This window comes from Orbicella faveolata, unplaced genomic scaffold, assembly GCF_042242905.1.
Source record: "Orbicella faveolata isolate gen_17 unplaced genomic scaffold, um_ofav_v1 contig_46, whole genome shotgun sequence".
Taxonomy (NCBI): Eukaryota; Metazoa; Cnidaria; class Anthozoa; order Scleractinia; family Merulinidae; genus Orbicella; species Orbicella faveolata.
The window spans coordinates 24,276,825-24,295,525 of NW_028301576.1; the positions used below are offsets into that span (position 1 = coordinate 24,276,825).

An 18,701-nucleotide genomic window follows, 5' to 3' on the forward strand; every position below is an offset into this window, starting at 1 on the left:
CACTAGAGGCCGCGTTATCTTTTTCCAGCGGTTGCACACTTGGGACATGCGCATAAGACCTAAATAAGCGTAAATGTGACTAGACGCATTTATGATAGCTTTATAGCAACTTTACATTTGGTCTAGCAAAGTATCGCTTTGCGCAAACTTTACATGGCGCGTAAAGGAACGTGGATCTGGTTTTTCAACTTTAAGCTGCATTAACGCAAGCTTTACGTCCGACGGCGTACGTCTACCTTTACGTGCCTTTACGGGCATGTAAAACTGGCGTAAAGTTGCGTAACGAAACGCAACTTTAAGTTTCTGTAAATCTCTTTTTTTATGCTGTGGTTTTGGACAAACTGAGCTTCACTTTCGCCACATAGCGGCCGAAATGGGCCCATATTCAGAGACCCTAGCTCGGCCTGTGATTTGTTGCTGGGGCCAAACTTGAGAGAATACACCTTATTCCAAAATGGCCGCCATTTTAGTATTCTTTTGTTTACTTGAAAATGAGCCCTTGTTGCCTCGTTTAAGGGAAAATATTCTTTTGAATTTCGAGTTTGAGAGCGAGGCAAACAGGGCTAATTTGCAAGTAAACAAAAGAATACTTAAATGGCGGCCATTTTGGAATAATGCGTATGAAGTGATGTGACTGCATGATCCAAACATTGAATACTCTTCTACTGGATGCCACGCAGTCTTACTGCTGGATGCTCCACGGGAGGAAATATTTGTTTAATATATATATATATATATATATATATATATATATATATATATATATATATATATAGGCAATTGTGGAAAACGAGGACGGACAACTTCGAGCGAAAAAAATATATATATACAGTAAAAAGTCTAAGAAATCTAAAAAAAAAAGTTTAAAAATGTAATAAAAATAAACGTTTCGGTCAAAGACCTTCATCAGTTGCAGTGCAAGTGAATAATAAATTACAATAACCTTAAATAAGTTTACAGTATAAAAAATGACATAATATTACAAAGATGATTACATAACAGGGCGTGGTAACACATGAAAACGAAAAAATTAACCAATGATAAACAATCGGTGATTACTAAGCGAGATACTATGACAATGCGGTACAAAACTCAAAAGACACAAACCAAATAAGAATAAATAATCGAATATAATACAAATAAGATTAATGTCAAAAAAGTAACGCGATTCGTCGAGTCAGCCTAAAGTGTGAAGGGACCCGCGTGTAAAATATTCAATGTTCAAAAAAGGCGGTCCCAAAATCCCCAAACAAAGCCCCTGAAACTATGCCGCGGCAAGGCACAACAGGCGCCCTAAACAGGGCCCTTAAACAACAATAATGTAATAAATTCCCCGATGGGGGCCCCTGAGAAAACCTAGCGCTAACAAAGCTAACAAGATCCAAGGTCAGGGCCTTTGAACACCTGAACTAAGATAACCGCCAAATTTGCAAGTTATTTTTGCGCTAATTGTAGTTTATTCTTTTTTTCGAGTGGAATTCCTGACGTTTATTCAAGCCAAAAGGTGCCAGAGAGAACAACTGTGCACTCCAATATGCCTCTTCAGTGATTAAAAGCTTTTCGATGTTACTTGTATTGTTTGCATTTATCTGCACTTGATCAATACACTGGAAAGAAAAGTCGTTTAAGTCGTGCGGTGTTCTGTTGAAATGCACCGCTACCTCACAAGTCTTTTTCTTGGTCAGCATAGCAGACTTGTGGTTGCGAAATCTAACTCTAAAATCTGTTGTTGTAGAGCCAATGTATTGTAAGTTACATTTCTTACACGAAGCCAAATAAATGACATTTTTTGAATCACAGGAAAGTTTCAATCGTATCTTATAGCTCTTGCTATATATTATTGCAGATTATATATTATATATATACACCTTATTCCAAAATGGCCGCCATTTTAGTATTCTTTTGTTTACTTGAAAATGAGCCCTTGTTGCCTTGTTGCAGATTATATATATATATATATATATATATATATGTATATATATATATATATATATATATGTATATATATATATATATATATATGTATATATATATATATATATATATATATATATAATCTGTGCTTTTCCGCACGACACGAATTGCTAAGAAGAGAGCTGTGTAGCGTCACTGTCACGGTCAATTCATTAGTTTAAGATTGAGTGTTTGAGAGTCGCTGATACTGATGAAGAGTGCACACGTTTCGCCGAGGGCTGCTGCCGTCTATCGCGCCCAAATCTGAATTAATCACTTATTGTATATGTCTGAATTGATGAAAACCGTGTTGAAGACTTTGCACCAAAATAGCGGGCATGTTTGTGGAAAATCGCTCAGATAGTGTACATAAATATGGCCATGTCGTACTGAGAGTGCTATCTACCTGGTGTACTCTTAAGGTGGGACTTAACCTAAAAACACAACATGTTTCAAACATTTTCTGGCGGCTAAGAGTTAACTCCAAACCATGGCAAAGTATACATTTTAAAAAGCTCAAAGACCAAAGATCATGAAAAAAATATTTGTGTACCCTACGACTGTATTGTAACCTGACACCGGCTGATTAAATCTGCCACCTGCTTGGGAATGCCAGGGCTTACTTGAGAAAAAATAACTCCTACAAGAACTGATCAAAAGGAATCATTTTTACATTTTACAAAAGAAGACAAATAGCTTGCTGTGACAAGCATAGAGATTTTTGAAAAGTTAAAAACACGTGAAATGATGGCCAGTTAAATCTGATGCAGAAAATCTAGCGTACGTTTCAATACATAACTTCGACAGAATGCACTGGATGGAAAAGCTCTATGCTTATCCCACAGGACGTACTCAGAACAACAAATCCTGAAAATTTCAGCACAATTGAATAAATCCTTCTCAAGATATCTTTTCTCGAAGGCGAAAAGAACTCGTTTTGAGAAAACGAGCTTTAAACTTACAGTAACAGTACTAGTCCAAATAAAACTTCAATACCTTAAGATTCGGGTTCCGTGAAAAACAAAACTTCGAATTTCTTTCAGAATTTTGGGTTAGGTCCCGCCTTAATAGAGGCCGTACCATGCCTATACAAGCCTTTGAAGTCGCTGCAAATGAGTCCAACGAGCCAAACAAAGCTAAATTAGAGCTTAAATTGATCATTTGATTCGCGGCACTAATCTAGACATGCTGAACCTCTGCGATTTCACCTAAATGACCTCACTATGTCTTTACTGTGGGTTAAATTAGCCAATCATGGCGACAAGAGCATGGTAGGCAGTGGCTTTCTAAAGGCCTGCATTGTCCTAAATGGACTGAACAAGAGCTTCCTACATCGAGAATCGATTGAACTTCAAACAAACTAGGCCATAATTATGATTCAGCGAGAACACTCAACAAGCCACGCACATAAATTTCTTCCGCGCTAGCGAATCACAGACAGTTCTGATAGTTAGCTAAGCCGAGAACGCCTAAAATTGATAAAAGAAGGAAATTCTAGCTACTCACGATCAGCGCTTGACCTGATGTTCTTCACTCCGTTCGTAGCCATGTCTTGCTCGCAAATAGCAATGTCCCGGATGTAATTGAATTTCAACGAGCGGGCAAGTACCATATCCAGACTTCAAAAGATTTTTTTCTAAGTCTTTAGCCCCATCAAAGTTCAGACCACAGAACGCCAACAGCAGCTAGAAATGTCTAGTCCATTGCACGTCTAAGCCCTAAATTGATGTGGCTAAAGATCTTTGCTGTCTAAAGCAAGCACAACATTATCGCCACAGTGCAAACGGCCGTACTATTACGGGGCTAAATGTTGACCCGTTTACACATCTCTGGCCCGCCTCACGTACGATAATGGACGACGCTTGCTAGCAAATCGTTAGACTTGCGCCTTCATCGGACTTAATGATGTCCTCGGGCAGACTTCCTTTAGACAGCAAATACAGAACGCTAACCGGTCGGCTCCTTGTCAGAGTCACCGCGCGAACTGAATTCAGACGAGTGTAGCCTGGGCTAGATAAATAACTCACGACTGCCATCGCGGGTCCACGCTCACGCGGGACCTCCGCGACTTGCGTGTGTCGGGTTTTCTTAGCATTTTTTAAGGAAGTTTGGCTGTCTAGCCACATAAAAACACATCTCAGCCTAAGATACACACTTGGCATTCACTTCAACTTATAATAAATAAGCCTTTTAAAGGCTATCCGATGCACCTTAGAAATGCTCTTCTCACAATTCTGCCGGAAATCGACGGGTGCACTCAAAATATGATTCTACAGTTGTCGCAGGAGCAAAAAAATTTGGAACGCTTCACGAATTTGCGTGTCATCCTTGCGCTGCGGTCAGGCTAATCTTCTCTGTTGAGTGAGCCAATCGCATCCTGTAGATTAGCAGTTTTCGACCAATGATATCCTGTAGATTTCGTCAAGCTGACCAATCACATCCAGTAGATTTCGAATCACCAAACGAGTGGATGTGATTGGTCAATTTGGAAGTTAAGAACAACAAACCTACCAAGCTTCTTTCTCTTACCTTTTAAGATTTTGAATCGAAAGGTAGGACTTTGAAAAGCGATTATAAAAAGTTATTGAAAGAGCCAGAGACCAACGAAGACATCGAGCGTTGTAATCTGTGGTATAAGGATCCGTTTAGAACTATTTTCTGCCAAAAATTATTCGTGGAGGAGACTTACGCGCTCGATCGTTTTCGTACTTGTCGTTTGCCTTTGTGGTTTTCTTTTCTGTTTATATCTTTCAGCCATGGCGAGAATGCCGAAGTTTAGACGTTTTTCCAATGGGGATTTGATGCTTGGCTACACAGGAGAAGCGGACGAGGTGTTCAAGAGGAATTCGGAGCAGCAGGACAAGCGCCGGGAAAAGAATGAGCCGCAAGTGTTTAGCAAACCTCTCGAAGAGGTAAGCTTAAACAATTTAGAATTGTTAAGATTAAAATTTAAAAAGCCAATTGTTTTGTCCTGAGAACCGCTTGTTGCTTTTGTTTCGATTAACAAAACATCAATTAAGACTAAGTGCTTCATTGAACTCTTAATTATAATATCCTGAGGGCTTAGAGACAAACAAAACAATTATAATTTTAAGACCGAGTTCGAGTGCAGATTTGTTTTTCCTCGATATTGAATCGGCGGGCCGAAAGTTCCGGTCATATTCTACAAGTACAAGTCAGGTCACTGTCTCACTGATAAAGAAACAAGCTAAACAGTGTCCAATAGACCGAATTATTAATCAAAATGGTGTTTAAAACATCGACGGAAAACCATTTAGTTGGCTAATTTTTTTGTAATTATATTACATGCGACTCTAGTGTGAGCTAGATTTGAGCCTTGTGTGTATTAAACTACTTGCATATTTCGTAATGAAAGTTTCTCTGTGTTCCTTTGATTTTATATACAGACTTACCCTGACGAGACTTAAATTTCTAAGGTCAACACAACGACCTAATCATTGTTATCAATATACTATTTCGTTCAGGTCAGAAAACTTGCTATTGAAGCTGTCAAGAAGAGAAAAGGGGATGTTAAAAATGAAATTGATGTGCTAGGAGAGTACTTGCTCCAGTTTGGAAAATATCGTGGCCAGTCATTCAGGTGGATGCTGGAAAATGCTCTTGGCTATGTTGGCTGGTTTGTTGATAACATTCGCAATGAAAAAGTGACCCACTCTGCCATAAGTCAAAACAAAGCTGCCTTTAAGAAGTATGTGGAGTCCTTTAAAGAGGGTCGTGATGTTGTGGCCCTGAAGAAAAAGCAGAGGGAGGATAAAGAGGCGAAAATGCAAAGCAGTTCCATGCAACCAAGCCAAAGTTCTGCATCAAATCCAGTTGTCTCCTCACTTGCAGCTGGTCTGGCATCTGGACACATAAGCACTGAGAAATATTTGTCCAGGGTTACTTCAACTGCAGGTGTTGCAAAGTTCAAACCCACCATTCCTGTATCAACGAGAAAAAGAAAACCAGTGAAACCCTCTGCCACTGTGACATCTACATCTATATTGTCAAGTACTCAAGATGCAGATGATGAGGAGCTTTCTGCCATTGCTGACCAAATAGAGAAGAATTTAGGTAATTTTTGAAAACTCAGATAACTGTTTCTGTTTGAAGATGTGTTCTGAAAGAATTTTCTTCATTTCATTGTAGTCCAACAAACCAGTGAATCAAGTACAAGTCAGCAGCCAACACCAGAAGCGTCTCTGTCAATACAGCCACCTGAACCAGGAATACCTGTAACACAACTACCTGAACTAGTTGAGGTGCCTGAGGCTCAACCAGAACCCGAGCAAGTACCAACAGCTTCAATAGCCCTCACCGGCAGTGCCAGGAATCAAGGTACAGGTTTTGTGTCAAGTGTTATTAATTTGTGATTTCCTTTTTAATGATATTAGTATATTATTCTTCAGAACATCCCTTGCTCCCTGATGGATGGCGTAAGACATTACCTAAAGCTGACCACCAGTGGGTATCTCAGGCCTTGTTTACAACAAACGAGAAGGGAAAAGCAAAGCTGGACTTTAGCAGGTGACCGATACGTTAATAATATTGCTGTCTATTTAAGTTGCTATTTATTTATTTATTTTTAATTTTTAATTTTTTAATATTTTATTTCTGCTAAGTTTTAATTTTTTCTTGTCTTTCATTGTTAAATAGTTAATAACAAACATGACACTCTGTGTTATCATCAGGGAATGTATTAATCATTTTGACTGGGAAGGGTGTTTCTACATAGACAATTTGTCTGACTGTTAATTCCCTTTTAGGGTCAACAAGCTATGGTGGGATCCCCCTCAGCCACCTCTTATCACCACACAGCCACCTTGTCCGGACAGATTCTTTGCTCAACGCCTGTTACTTTGGATGCCAAGGAAGCTTTGGAAAGTCACACTATACTGCCCACATGAAGGATGTGACAAGAAACCACTCACCAGCGCTGGGATATACAGCACTGTGAGGCAAGTCCTAGACATTGACAGCTACTACAACCTTGCTGCAGAGTACCTTGAGTGTAGGTGTTGCCAAAAAAAGGTTATCAGCTGGAGCCCTGAGATTGTAAAACAACTTGACGCTGGCCATCAAGTTCAGTTTCCAGTTCTGCTAACCTACCAATATGCTTGTGATGTGAGAGTTATCAGACTGTTGAGAAACAGGGGCCTTGGCAATAGCTCGACACAATTACAAAAGAAGCTTACTGAAGAACACAGTGAAAAGTGGCTCCAAAAATCAGCCCAGTATCTGACTGACTGCAAATACTTTTCAAATGCATCCAAACGTGGTCTCACTGGTCCCCTTAAGTTCCAAGAGCCTCCAGAATTTGTACCAGTGCCAAAGTATAAGTGGCTGCTCACAGTGTATGCCCTAGACATCATGGCCAGAATGGACTATATTAAAGCATCCATCACTTCTGTCTTTGGAAGAATATTGAAAATGGACTCTACCAAGAAAATTGTGAGAAAACTTGCAGGAGATAGTGCTGGTACTGCTTCCTGGGCCACCAATATTGGAAATGAAAAAGGACAAGTGCTCATGTCAGTGATGACTGTCAATGAAGGAACTGGATTGGAAAACATGGCAAATGGACTTATGAGAAGATTCTCTATGGCTGGTGTTTCACCTCCCGAGGTCCTTTACGTTGACAGAGATTGTTGCGGTGGAACCACAGGCGGCAAAACTCAGAATCTGTTCTCACTCTGGGACAATTTAGTGATACGCCTTGATATTTGGCACTTTATGAGACGAATTGCTGCTGGATGTAATACAGAGGCCCATCCACTCTATAGTGTATTTCTCAGTCGTTTATCACAGTGCATCTTTCAATGGAGTGAGGAAGACCTGGCTTTATTAAAGTCTGCCAAAAGAGGACAACTGCAGAGTCAAGGCATTGCTGACCCTTCTGAAGCAGCCATTATTGAAAAGATTACTAGGAGAGAATTGGCTCTACATTGCCGTAGGAAAACTCGGGGAGTAGTTGACACCACTGCAATGATTTATGATCTACTATTGACATTTACTGGTCCCCAGGGTTGTGATGCTACTGGAGTTCCATTGCTTGACAAAACCCGCATATGGGCAATCTGGGACAACCAAAAGCACCACATTCCATGCATTCAGGACCCTGAGGGTGTGCAACTATATACAAAAACTGGAGTCTTGACTAAAGGTGGTGTCCAACTTCCAACTTATAGATGTGCAAGAGGTTCAACCTCTTTGGAGTCATTCCACCTGCATATTGATAAATTCATACCAGGTAATGACATCAGTGGAAAGACTCAACACATCCCAAATACTTTTGTTTATAAAATGCTCTTGTTTATTTCAGGTACTTCTGCAAGTGACATTCATTTTCAAGCTTACTTGTTAGATGGCCTGATGAGGTGGAATGCTGATCGTGCTTCTGCTGCAGTGTCAAGTACTCAATTGGGACCAGAAAGCTACAGTGGATTATTAATCCAAGCTGTGAATGAGCTAAGTGAGGATGTCCTTGGTAAGAAAATGAAGTCCAATGTTCAGAACATTGGAATCCACACGGGTGAAATGATAGGAGTTGAATATCTCTTTAATCAAACTGGTGAGATTCTCAAGGACAACAACCTAGAAGATGAAGATCTGAGACCAGACAGGGAAGAACCTCTCTCAGATATTAACCCAGACCAAATAGATGAAGGATTTAGTGAAAATGAAGATGAGACTATTGCAGTTGCAGAGCAGGTGTTTAGTGGTGACAGAGGTAAGTGCACATTTTCTTCAAAATGACTGTGTCTTTCCTGAATTTTTAACTAAAAATGTGAATTTACATCTACACTCAGAGGCTGCCAGTACTTCTGATGAAGACTACACTGAGGATGATGCAGGAAGTGAATTACCATGTGACATAGATGTAAGTTCATATATAAGGATTTAAACAATTTATTTAAGTAAACCCTTAATTGAAGGGGTGCTTGGAATAATAAAGCCCTAAGTGACTTTTAGAACATTTTGAGGTAACCAGCATTGAAATACCTCACAGCAATTTCTATCGTGTACTTTGTCTTCATTATTGTCTAATAAGAACTAGTAGTAATTACTAGTTTTTTTGAGACAATAAGTAAAACTAGAGTACACAGTGAGGGGAAGTATTTCAATCCTGGCTGCCTAAAAATTTTCCAAAGGTCACTTAGGACTTTATTTCATGCACCCCTTTAATTATAACCATTTATTGCTCTCTAGGACTCTGCTGGGCCCGACAACATTGAGGGATATGGGGAAGTCCAGGCTTTAGCAGCATATTTGGTTTCTTTGAAAGATGGAAATATGGCCTTGTCCAATACCCAAGCCAATGAAATAATCAGATTGTGGAAAAGCCTTCATGAATATGACAAACAGCCAACAACATTTGCTCCACGACACCGCACTACGCTGGTGAAGGGAAAGTTTAAAGCTCCAAAGAGAAGAAGTACCAATGTTGTACCTGGGCTGGACAGCACTAGGAGGTGAGCAACTGTATTATAATGTTGTAAAATATATTACACAATTATTTATCAAAGGATTTCCTTTTTCTTTCTTTAAGATGTTTTCTAGGCTCCAACAGTGCCCCAGCCCAATGGCCAGATTGTAACAGGTACACTGAGGCAATAATATCTGAACTGTGTAATGTACATCCTGGACCAGAGAGATCAAGAAAAAAAACAACCACCCGTTGGTCTCTTGTGTGTAAAGACTACAGAGGCATACAAGAACGTGTTACAAACAATGGCATGGTGACTAGAGAGACACAGATCCAGCTACCAGACATAAACCAAACAACACTAAGTCAGTGGTATATCAAGCAACAAAAGAAGAAAGAACAAGAAATGCTTAAACAGGGATTACCTCAACGAACTGAAGCAGCAACATCTCAGACACCTTTACCACAAGCCATACTGCTACCTACATCTCTGCCACAAGTCAACTTTCCTGTGCCCTTTAAATTTATATTACCAACCAATACCACAGGAACAGCTATTCTCAGAGGTCCAGCTCCGAAAGCTTGCCCACCAGTGCCAATACTTCCAGCTCCTGTTCCCTTTTTACAGCCACCAACAGCAGAGAGAAGATATCACCATGTTACAATACAGCCACAAATGACAGCACAACACCATCAGCCTGAACAGCACAATCAGTCTGGGCAACAAAAGTCTCAGTGTCAACCACCAACAAACCCAAAACAAAAAGATGAAGCAAGGACTACCCAGGAACAGAAAGCAAGCAGCAGTCGTAAGCGATCCTTGTATGACATGGTCTGCACCAAATGTGGAAAGAAGAGAGATCCTGAAAATCATAAACAGTACTTTGGAAACTGGTATTGTAACCAAATGACTGAAAGCTTTGAGACATGGAGGGAAAACCTTAAAAACAAGAAAGGATATAAAAAGAAGAAGAAAGATTAACTATGGATCATTTTCAATTCATTTTTTTGTTTTTTTGTTTTTTTGTTTTTTTGTTTTTTTGTTTTTTTGTTTTTTTGTTTTTTTGTTTTTGTTATTCCAGTTCAAGCTTGCTTGAACAACGCCGGGTGCTGGGCGGCGGTTAACTATCCTAGCTCCCTCAGTTAGCAGTCAGCCTCTGAGGTTTGGGTAATGGTCCCCTTGATGGAGGAAATGCCATCATAAATCCAAACCTTCAAACTTTTAATGCTGCCTAGCTCAATTGCTAGAAGGTCCCAAGCCCTTAGAGAAGCAGAGGGAAAGTTTGTTGGATTTTCATATCCTTTTCTTACTGTTTTGCTTTATGCAGTAAAGTTTCACTTTACATTCACTTTTTTTACAGTTCTGATTAATTTACTGTCTGTTTGTAGTCTTTCTGGAGTAAATCTGTAATAAAACCCTAATAAACCTCTGTAATTTGAGTGATTTGCCTATTTTTCTCTTTGTGGGGAGCCTGTGCTCATAAGGGAGTCCCCTTTTCCCACCGGGTACCCAACAGAGAAGAATGGGCGCCTTCCTTTGCGCAGGGGCCATGCTAATCTTCTCTGTATCGTTCCAATTTTAGTATATGTGCTGCCGTTAAGCGAGCACGTCTATGGCGTACATCAAACACAATATATATTAGGCTGTGTTCTGCAGCACTGAACCTTGTGGGACTTGCTTAAACTAGCCTTGAGGCTTAGGGCTTTGTTGTAAGCCTATTATTCCCACGCATCTCAACGCATGCGTGTGTGTCTGCAATATTTAATTCAAACTTTCAACAACGTTTCTGACGATTTTCCGAGACTTTTTCCGGACTTGAAGTCAAGTTAAGAAAGTTTAAATTAGTTCTTCAACTGAGTAAATTGGTCCAGGATCAACGACACATTTATTACGGAAATTTACGGAAATTTTTGGAAGCAGTAAATGCGTCACGCAGTGCCGTTGATATTTCGTCGAAGGTCTTCCTACTAGTCAAATTTTTTGGCGCCTACAATTGTATAAGCGTATGGATACCTATGATGGTTTTTTTGATTCGATAATTCTGCTGTTATTTCCAATAAGTCACAAGAAGATTTGGGAAAGTGAACTGCGTCGCGTTGAACGACGTCTCTTTTGTTTGACTTTATGAGCAGTTTGGCACTCTATTCATCCTTTCTGATCCTGTCACGCGGATGATAAATCATACCCAGAGGGGATCACATGGACTGGCGGCCAATAAAATACCATTTAGTGGTATCGTATGTCAGTGGTACGAAAATATATAATGAGTCCAAATGAAAACACGCAGTAAATTTTCATTTTCTCTCTGAATTTCCGCGTAAACGTTACAATTACGTTCCACTAGAGGCCGCGTTATCTTTTTCCAGCAGTTACACACTCAGGGTGTGCGCTGTGATATCTTTCAAAATGGCGGAAAGATGCCATCAAAATTTGGCCTCGTTGTCCTCGTTTTTTCCTTGAGCACAATACTCGTCTGTTAATGGGAGCGGGAAGTGTTGGTTATACAGCTAGTATGTGGCTAGGGGTCATGTTTACAAAGGTACGTCAAAAGTTGTTTTCTGAGTTCAATTTTTTAGTACTTGTGTAACGTGTCGAACTTCGTCAATCGATCCTAGCCTCTTACATACTGCAGTGGTACAAAGCTACGCTTAGTTTATTTATAGTGGTGCGTAACTTAACTTTTCATAACCTAAACTTATTGATCTTGCTGACATTGTGGCAATTGTGAGTATTTTTTTTTTTTTTTTACATTATTATTTTCATGTATCACCTGCTTGCTGGATAAAGGTGAAATGAAATGTCCATCAAGCTTTTCAAAGTTCTGTACTTTAGAAAGTAGGATTGAAAGAATACTCTAGAATTATAATTACGTATTGCACAAAGGTTTTTTAGATCTTGGGTGCCTAAGGCATCTGTCAGCCTTGTATCAAACCACACTATCAGTCAACTTGTCAACCAAGTGTCGGTCGACATATCGACCGAGTATCGGCCAATATGTCAAGTGACACTGGGTCGACATACTCTACCAACACTAGGCTGACACTACCATTACTTGGTCAGCTTTTGTTTTTCGCATTAGACATGTATTCGAGATGATGGCTGTTTGTGCTGTAGTTTGCTCCATCAACATATGGACACAGGCAACATAAACTATTCTTTCACATCCCCTGTGACTAAGGGGAAGGAGCTAGGAGACAGCTGCCACTCCAGCAAAACAATGGTTTACAGTACACACATAACACTGACAGTTGACAGGGCAGAAAAAAACTCAGGTCCTATGGCCGGTAGTCTTCTCTGCAGCCGTTTTTTGGGATGTCACGCAGCGCTCCCCCCAAAGAAACGGTTGCTCACATCTGAACAACATTCCTTTCACAGAATTAGCCAACCACCGCTTCTGTTCCATTTTCAAGAACATTTCTGTGCCAAATTCGCCCTTTGAAACGTGTCCAATCAGAGAATGGTTTTTATCTTTGTATGCCATTTGGGAGATGTCACAAATGAACATACAAATTTCCGGCTTTTGTTTATGGACGTCGAAAAATACCGCCGATGCCAGAACGAACTTTCTATGTAGCTGAAGACTCCTCAAAGTTCAGGCTAATTATTAGAAGCTTTCAACTCAAAAAATTATTGTCTAGAAGGAAGATATCTATTTTAACTTGATAAAGGAACCCGGAAATCAAGTAGCTTCGCTCGATTTCTTGACAGCGAGTTTTGAATGCCGCTCTTTCCTCCTGATTTCAATCTGTAGGAAGCGTTTAGCCCTTGATGGACATTTACAATTTGACATTTCCAGAAAATATGTATTCTCTCATTAGCTGAACATAGTGATGATCACATGAAGCAATTGTACTTAGGGCTTTCATTTACATTTTTTATTCGTCTGTCCTGATGGTAGCCTGCGAACACCACCTATTTTTGGCGATGTGTTGCGTGAAGCCAGAAATCCCTCGTGTGTTCGCACTGCAGGCCTTTTTGCACGAAAGCTTACATCATTCACACTTTGTTATTATGTGATCGGTCTGTTCCACAGAGCCAAACAAACCACAAACACAAAAGGAAAAGAATGTGGTTCGGATGTGAGCAGCAGTTTCTTTGGGGGGAGCATAACGTAATATCCCAAAAAACGGCTGCGGAGGAGACTATATGGCCGGGGGCAAGTAAATTTTGTTCTTGGGCAAGTGAAAATAGAAGTTCAGTGGCCCAGTGGGCAAGTGAAAGTAGCCTCAGTAGTCTTGTGAGTCTGAATGAAAATGTCAGCTTGACAAATGATAATTTCCAGTCAGAAGCTATTTCAAAACTAAAGACTACCAGATTAGTTAACCACTGAGTATAAAACATAGATTATTAGGAATCCAAGCATGCTTTGTTTGCGTTTGTCCTCTGATTGCCATACTGGCCGCCACGTTAGCAAGTAGCATTTTAGTGTGGGCAAGTGAAAACTGAAATTTAGTAGCCCACCGGGAAGGTGGATTTCAATGTAATTTTTTTTTCTGCCCTGGTCAACCGATACACCCGCCAACTGTTGATCACAATGTAATGGTCAAGGTGTTGGCTGAGTGTGGAACCACATACTGACCAATACTTGAATAACATAGCAACTGGCACTCTACAGACTCTCAGTCAACATGTCGACTGAGTATCGGCCGCTATATTGATTGCAACAGATCCCTAAGTACACAAGATCATGTTTTTTGCCTTGAGTGCAGATCAGTCCTCAACTTAATCATCTACAATGTAATTCTAGGAGTTGTGAATCACATTTATTTCAGAACTGATGTAAATCACAGAACTGAACCAAATTTCTACTGGAATTTCCTACATTCACACCCTCCCACATTGCCATCTCTCTCTCTCTCTCATTTTTTTTTTTTTTTTTTTTTTTCATTACACTTTCTCAGAGTGTCAATTTCTAATTCATGGCTTTGAGAAAGTTTCAGGCTCACAGGAATACATCTACAACTTCTATCTGACCCTTCATCTTGCAAAGTCTTGAAAAGCCATTCACAATAACAATTTCAAAGCCTTGTTGCTTGTTAATTAATTTAATAACTTTATTCCAAAATTTCACTATGTGCTCCATCAATTGGTGGCTTTCTGATATTGTCAAAATTGTAAATTAATTTGAACCACCTATTCTTAAAGCAATTCAGACTATTAACATGGTGTTAACATTGTTGATAATAACTTCATGTAACTTTTGATATCTTCTGACAAGAACTCGTACAACTGTAAGCTGTGACCATGAATATATCATTTAACAAGGCAGACACATGCAGTGTTATTTTATGTGCAGAAGATTTATTGGATTTGTTTTGTCAGTAACTTCATAGTGGTAAAAAACATAATACTGGGTAAGCTGTTTTGATATTTGACTTATCTGGAAATCCACCCCCTATTATTTTCCATGAATTTAATTCAATTTAACTAAAATTTGATTGTTGTTATTTAAGCAGAAAAAAAAATGTTTGACTGTGATACTGTATTCTCCCAGTCACCAACCTGTGTCAATACAACAGTGATGTATTTCTCACTAATGTTTCAGATTTCTTCAAGACACTGCAGAAAAGGGCAGACATTCCGCAAAATGTTCACACTGCATTCATGTTCAGTGCAAGATTGACAGATCTTGATTCTTCCCATTTGAATCAAGGACATTGTCTAGAACAGGTGACATTCTCCAATTGGATCTACACTAGATGTACATGTATCAACACAAGCTGCCCAGGTTTCCTAGATTCAATTTCGCATTTTATTAATAAGCGTATGATATGGAGTTGCTTATTATTTTATAATTTTGTGTAAAAGAGGCACACGTACATATTCCATAATAGGGCACTAAATTGAGGGATACCTTTCACATTTTAATCTTGACAACTGGACTTTGTTTTGATTAAAATGTTCTGTGCCAAACTCAGCTCAATACACCACATTACTATTTTAATTAATGACAAAAACAGGATTTAATCGCTTTATGATATCTTTCAAGCATAATTTATTGTATTTCTTTTTTTTTTTAAGTTTTACTTTTACTTTTTTAATCCTTTCTCAATATCATAATTCATTGGACTGGAAACGTTTGAGGGAGAAGGGCTACTTATTTGAGAGGAGCACAGTTATTGTCTGTTTTCCTTGACTGGGTGCAAACTAATTTGAAGGAGGCAATTTTCATTTCACCAGAAAAAGTCCAGACACTTACAATGGAAAAGAGCTCCGTAATTATATTTAAGATTGGGTATGTGTCCAAGAAATTTCAATCATTTTTGTTGTTGTTGTTTGGTTGTTGAATTGGGTAGCAGGGAGAAGATGCAGTTGTGAGTGCTCTTGCCTCCCACCAATGTGGCCCGGGTTCACTTTGTTGTTGGTTCTCGCCTTGCTCCAAGGTTTTTTTTTTTTTTTCTCCTCGGGTTCTCTGGTTTTCCTCCCTCCTTAAAAGCTAACACTTCTAATTCCAATTTGAGCAGGGTAAAGGACGTGCATGGAAACCAACTGAGGCTTACGTGACTTCCTCTCTAAATATTGCAATTTTAAATTATCTTAAACTTACGAGTGCAATCCAGTTGATCTATTGACAGATTTTTACACTACAGTATATGTCTGTGGCTTTATCCAATCACTTTTGCTTATTTCATAATTTGAAATTCATAGCTTGGTATTAAAGTTTTTTTTTTTTTTTTTGGCTCATGTTAGTGTGTCTCATCTTTAATTTAGAAATAAACCAATGGCCAACATCTCAAGCAAACCAAAGGAGAAGTGTTCACCGAAAATTTTCGTACGAAACAATGATTGACATCTTTAGACTTGATCCCTACCCCTTTCAACAGACAGTAATAAATATACCAGGAGAAAATACGATACCATGGGCTATTGACACTACTACTTTTTACACTATCTCATAATTATTACTCATTATAATTTATTCACAAAATTACTGAGATAGTTGGCACTCTTTATAATTTTTAAGGAAACAATTTTTTTGCTGTAACTGTTCTTAGGGTTCAGTCCCATCCCTTGTGATGGCCAAATGAGACAAAAGCCCTCTCTTTGAACATGTAAAATATGTATGGGTCATTGACCAAGTGTGAGGTCAATATGGCTGGATATTGGCCAAGTTCTTTTTTTGCGTGTTCATTGACCGAGACGGAGTCAAGGTCCATGAACTCACAAAAAAAGAACGAGGCCAATATCCAGCCATCATGACCGAACAAGCTTGGTCAATAAAGGATTTATTATATGGCCTTCGGGCAAATTTCTCTTGCGGGACGCGGCGGGTAGACCCGAGCAGGCAAGACAGTCCCATCTTGCCCGCTCGGGTAGCCGATCACAGCGCAGGATTTGATTCATCTTGCCCACTCACAAAGCTAGCCATATAATAATAGGCCATTAGTAACCTTTTCCCTGTGTCAAAGCGAGTCGTCATGCGAAACCATTCATAAAAATTATCATGATGTGTTCCTCCTGCAGGTTTGTTTTAAGGCAAATCAAACTCATTTTCATATGAGAAGGTTTTGCCTGATGACTCGTTCTGAAACAGAGGCACAAGGTAACTCGGAAATGGCCGATTTTGATCTTTTCATCGGCTCGTATCCATCAAACACTTGAAATAAGAGTGGGGAGGAACAGAATGGGGGGGGGGGGGGGGGAGTAAAGAGGAGTGTAGAAACGGAAATGCCGTAAGTAGGGAGAGCTGGATGGACCTGGATGAGAAATAATTTTATGGAATATTTAAAGTATGGAGGAGGAGAAAAATTGGCTCAAAAAGTAGGGAAAAGGGGGATTTACCACCCCCTCCCCCTCCACCTCCCCCTCCCCCTCCCCCTCCCCTCCCCCCCTCACCCTGTTCCTCCCCGCTCTAATAAGCGTTTTAGTTCCTGTGCCCCCGCTTATGGACTCTAGAAGAAGAAGCCGATCGGAATTAAAGTTATAATAATCCCATGACCAGTTCGTAATTTGTACTCATTTCGTATCGTTGAGTCAGACGCGATACATCGATTGATTCGTACAGAAATAACAAACTTCTTCTGTCGTCTCTGCAGATCGTTACATTGCGTGTATTGATCCATGCATTGTTCTCGGTATCGATAGAACGAGACGTACGATTGCGTCAAGATACGTGGCCAAATTGAATTTTAGAGATTTGACATTATTTTACGATGAGATAGCACTTATTTATGTGACTTAGTGTTTAGAGTGGACTTGGTAACAAAATAATATGACAAAGGTCAATGTTAAACATGTTGTTTTGTCAGTCTCCTTGGGTCTTCTGTCGCGCGAAGCGCCACTCACACGTACGAATTTGCGCACGCTCCTTCTGCGGCCCACGACTTAAGATCTCCGCGCTCAGAATCTCTCCTAATACTGCCCGGGGGTGGGAGTACTCCCAGAAAAGTTGGGTGGGGATGGGCAACCGACTTCCCAAAACCCTTACGCTATTTATAACCAAAATCTGCGATTTTGCTACCCTATGTATGACCTGACCAAACAAATTCGATGCCTTATTTGTTGTCGTTGCGGCTAGCACAGTTGCCCTAAACATAAGTTATGAAGGGCTTTTGTTGATGGTCTTATTGATAATGATGAAAAAGTAGCTTCTTCCAAGAAACAAACCCGGTTCAAGACTAGAGTGCTAAAACAATACCCTATTTAAGACCAAAATGGCCAAAATCGATACCCCATTTATGGCCAAAACGGCTGCAAAACCCTACCCTTTGGGCCGCACATACCTATACAGCCCATATAGGGGATTACCCCCCCCCCGGGTAATACTCCCCCAACACGGTACATTTTATGGCTGTTTTACAGCTACAAAGTATGTGTTGATCTCGAAACAAGCCCGCGCATGAGGTTCTCGCACGAGAGTGATTAAGCCCCGAAAGCGAGGCGGCATGTAAACTCGAGTGGGAGTTTTTCCGGCCTGCTCGTTTCGCTTCTCGCGTCTTGAACGCTCACGTGTGAGGTCCTCTACATGGAAGACTGCTCGCTAGTTACAAAGCTATCTCAGATCCCTGGAAAATTAAAACGTGTCTAATATCTGGGGGTAGCTACAATAAGCTTTCGCGGCAGTAGCCTGCATAACAAACGGTTTAACAAGGCAGAGCCGGAGCATGAAGGTGAAAAAGGTAAGTCTCGCGGAGCGCTGACTTTCACGCTCGCGTATCGCACATCGTGGCTGACGTCGCACGCCGTGGAGTTCAACCGCCGAAAAACTCCAATGGTGAAGTTTTTCGGTAAGCTGACAAGAATCGCAACAATAACTGAAAACTGAGAGAAGACACCTAGCGATTATTTTAGCTGACTTTATACCACCCAGTCAGATCCTCT

At 40.1% G+C, this 18,701-nt stretch overlaps 1 protein-coding gene, 1 long non-coding RNA gene, 1 other non-coding gene and 1 pseudogene across 3 annotated transcripts; 2 read left to right on the forward strand and 2 right to left on the reverse strand.

Moving 5' to 3' along the window:
• Positions 1-4,244: 4,244 nt before the first annotated feature.
• Positions 4,245-4,318, reverse strand: LOC149099034 (U6 spliceosomal RNA; annotated as a pseudogene).
• Positions 4,319-4,451: 133 nt separating this feature from the next.
• On the forward strand, positions 4,452-10,819 carry LOC149099035 (uncharacterized). Its single transcript, XM_089277560.1, has 9 exons — positions 4,452-4,865; positions 5,439-6,027; positions 6,103-6,291; positions 6,363-6,480; positions 6,720-8,203; positions 8,276-8,683; positions 8,763-8,833; positions 9,163-9,425; positions 9,503-10,819. The coding sequence occupies exons 1-9, from the start codon at positions 4,710-4,712 to the stop codon at positions 10,359-10,361; spliced, it is 4,137 nt and encodes a 1,378-aa protein (XP_089133686.1). The 5' UTR covers positions 4,452-4,709; the 3' UTR covers positions 10,362-10,819.
• Positions 10,820-10,876: 57 nt separating this feature from the next.
• LOC149099036 (U6 spliceosomal RNA) lies at positions 10,877-10,988 on the reverse strand. Its single transcript, XR_016204014.1, has one exon. It is a non-coding gene; the product is annotated as a U6 spliceosomal RNA (small nuclear RNA).
• Positions 10,989-11,435: 447 nt separating this feature from the next.
• Positions 11,436-16,060, forward strand: LOC149099037 (uncharacterized). Its single transcript, XR_016203650.1, has 2 exons — positions 11,436-11,919; positions 14,926-16,060. It is a non-coding gene; the product is annotated as an uncharacterized LOC149099037 (long non-coding RNA).
• Positions 16,061-18,701: the final 2,641 nt, after the last annotated feature.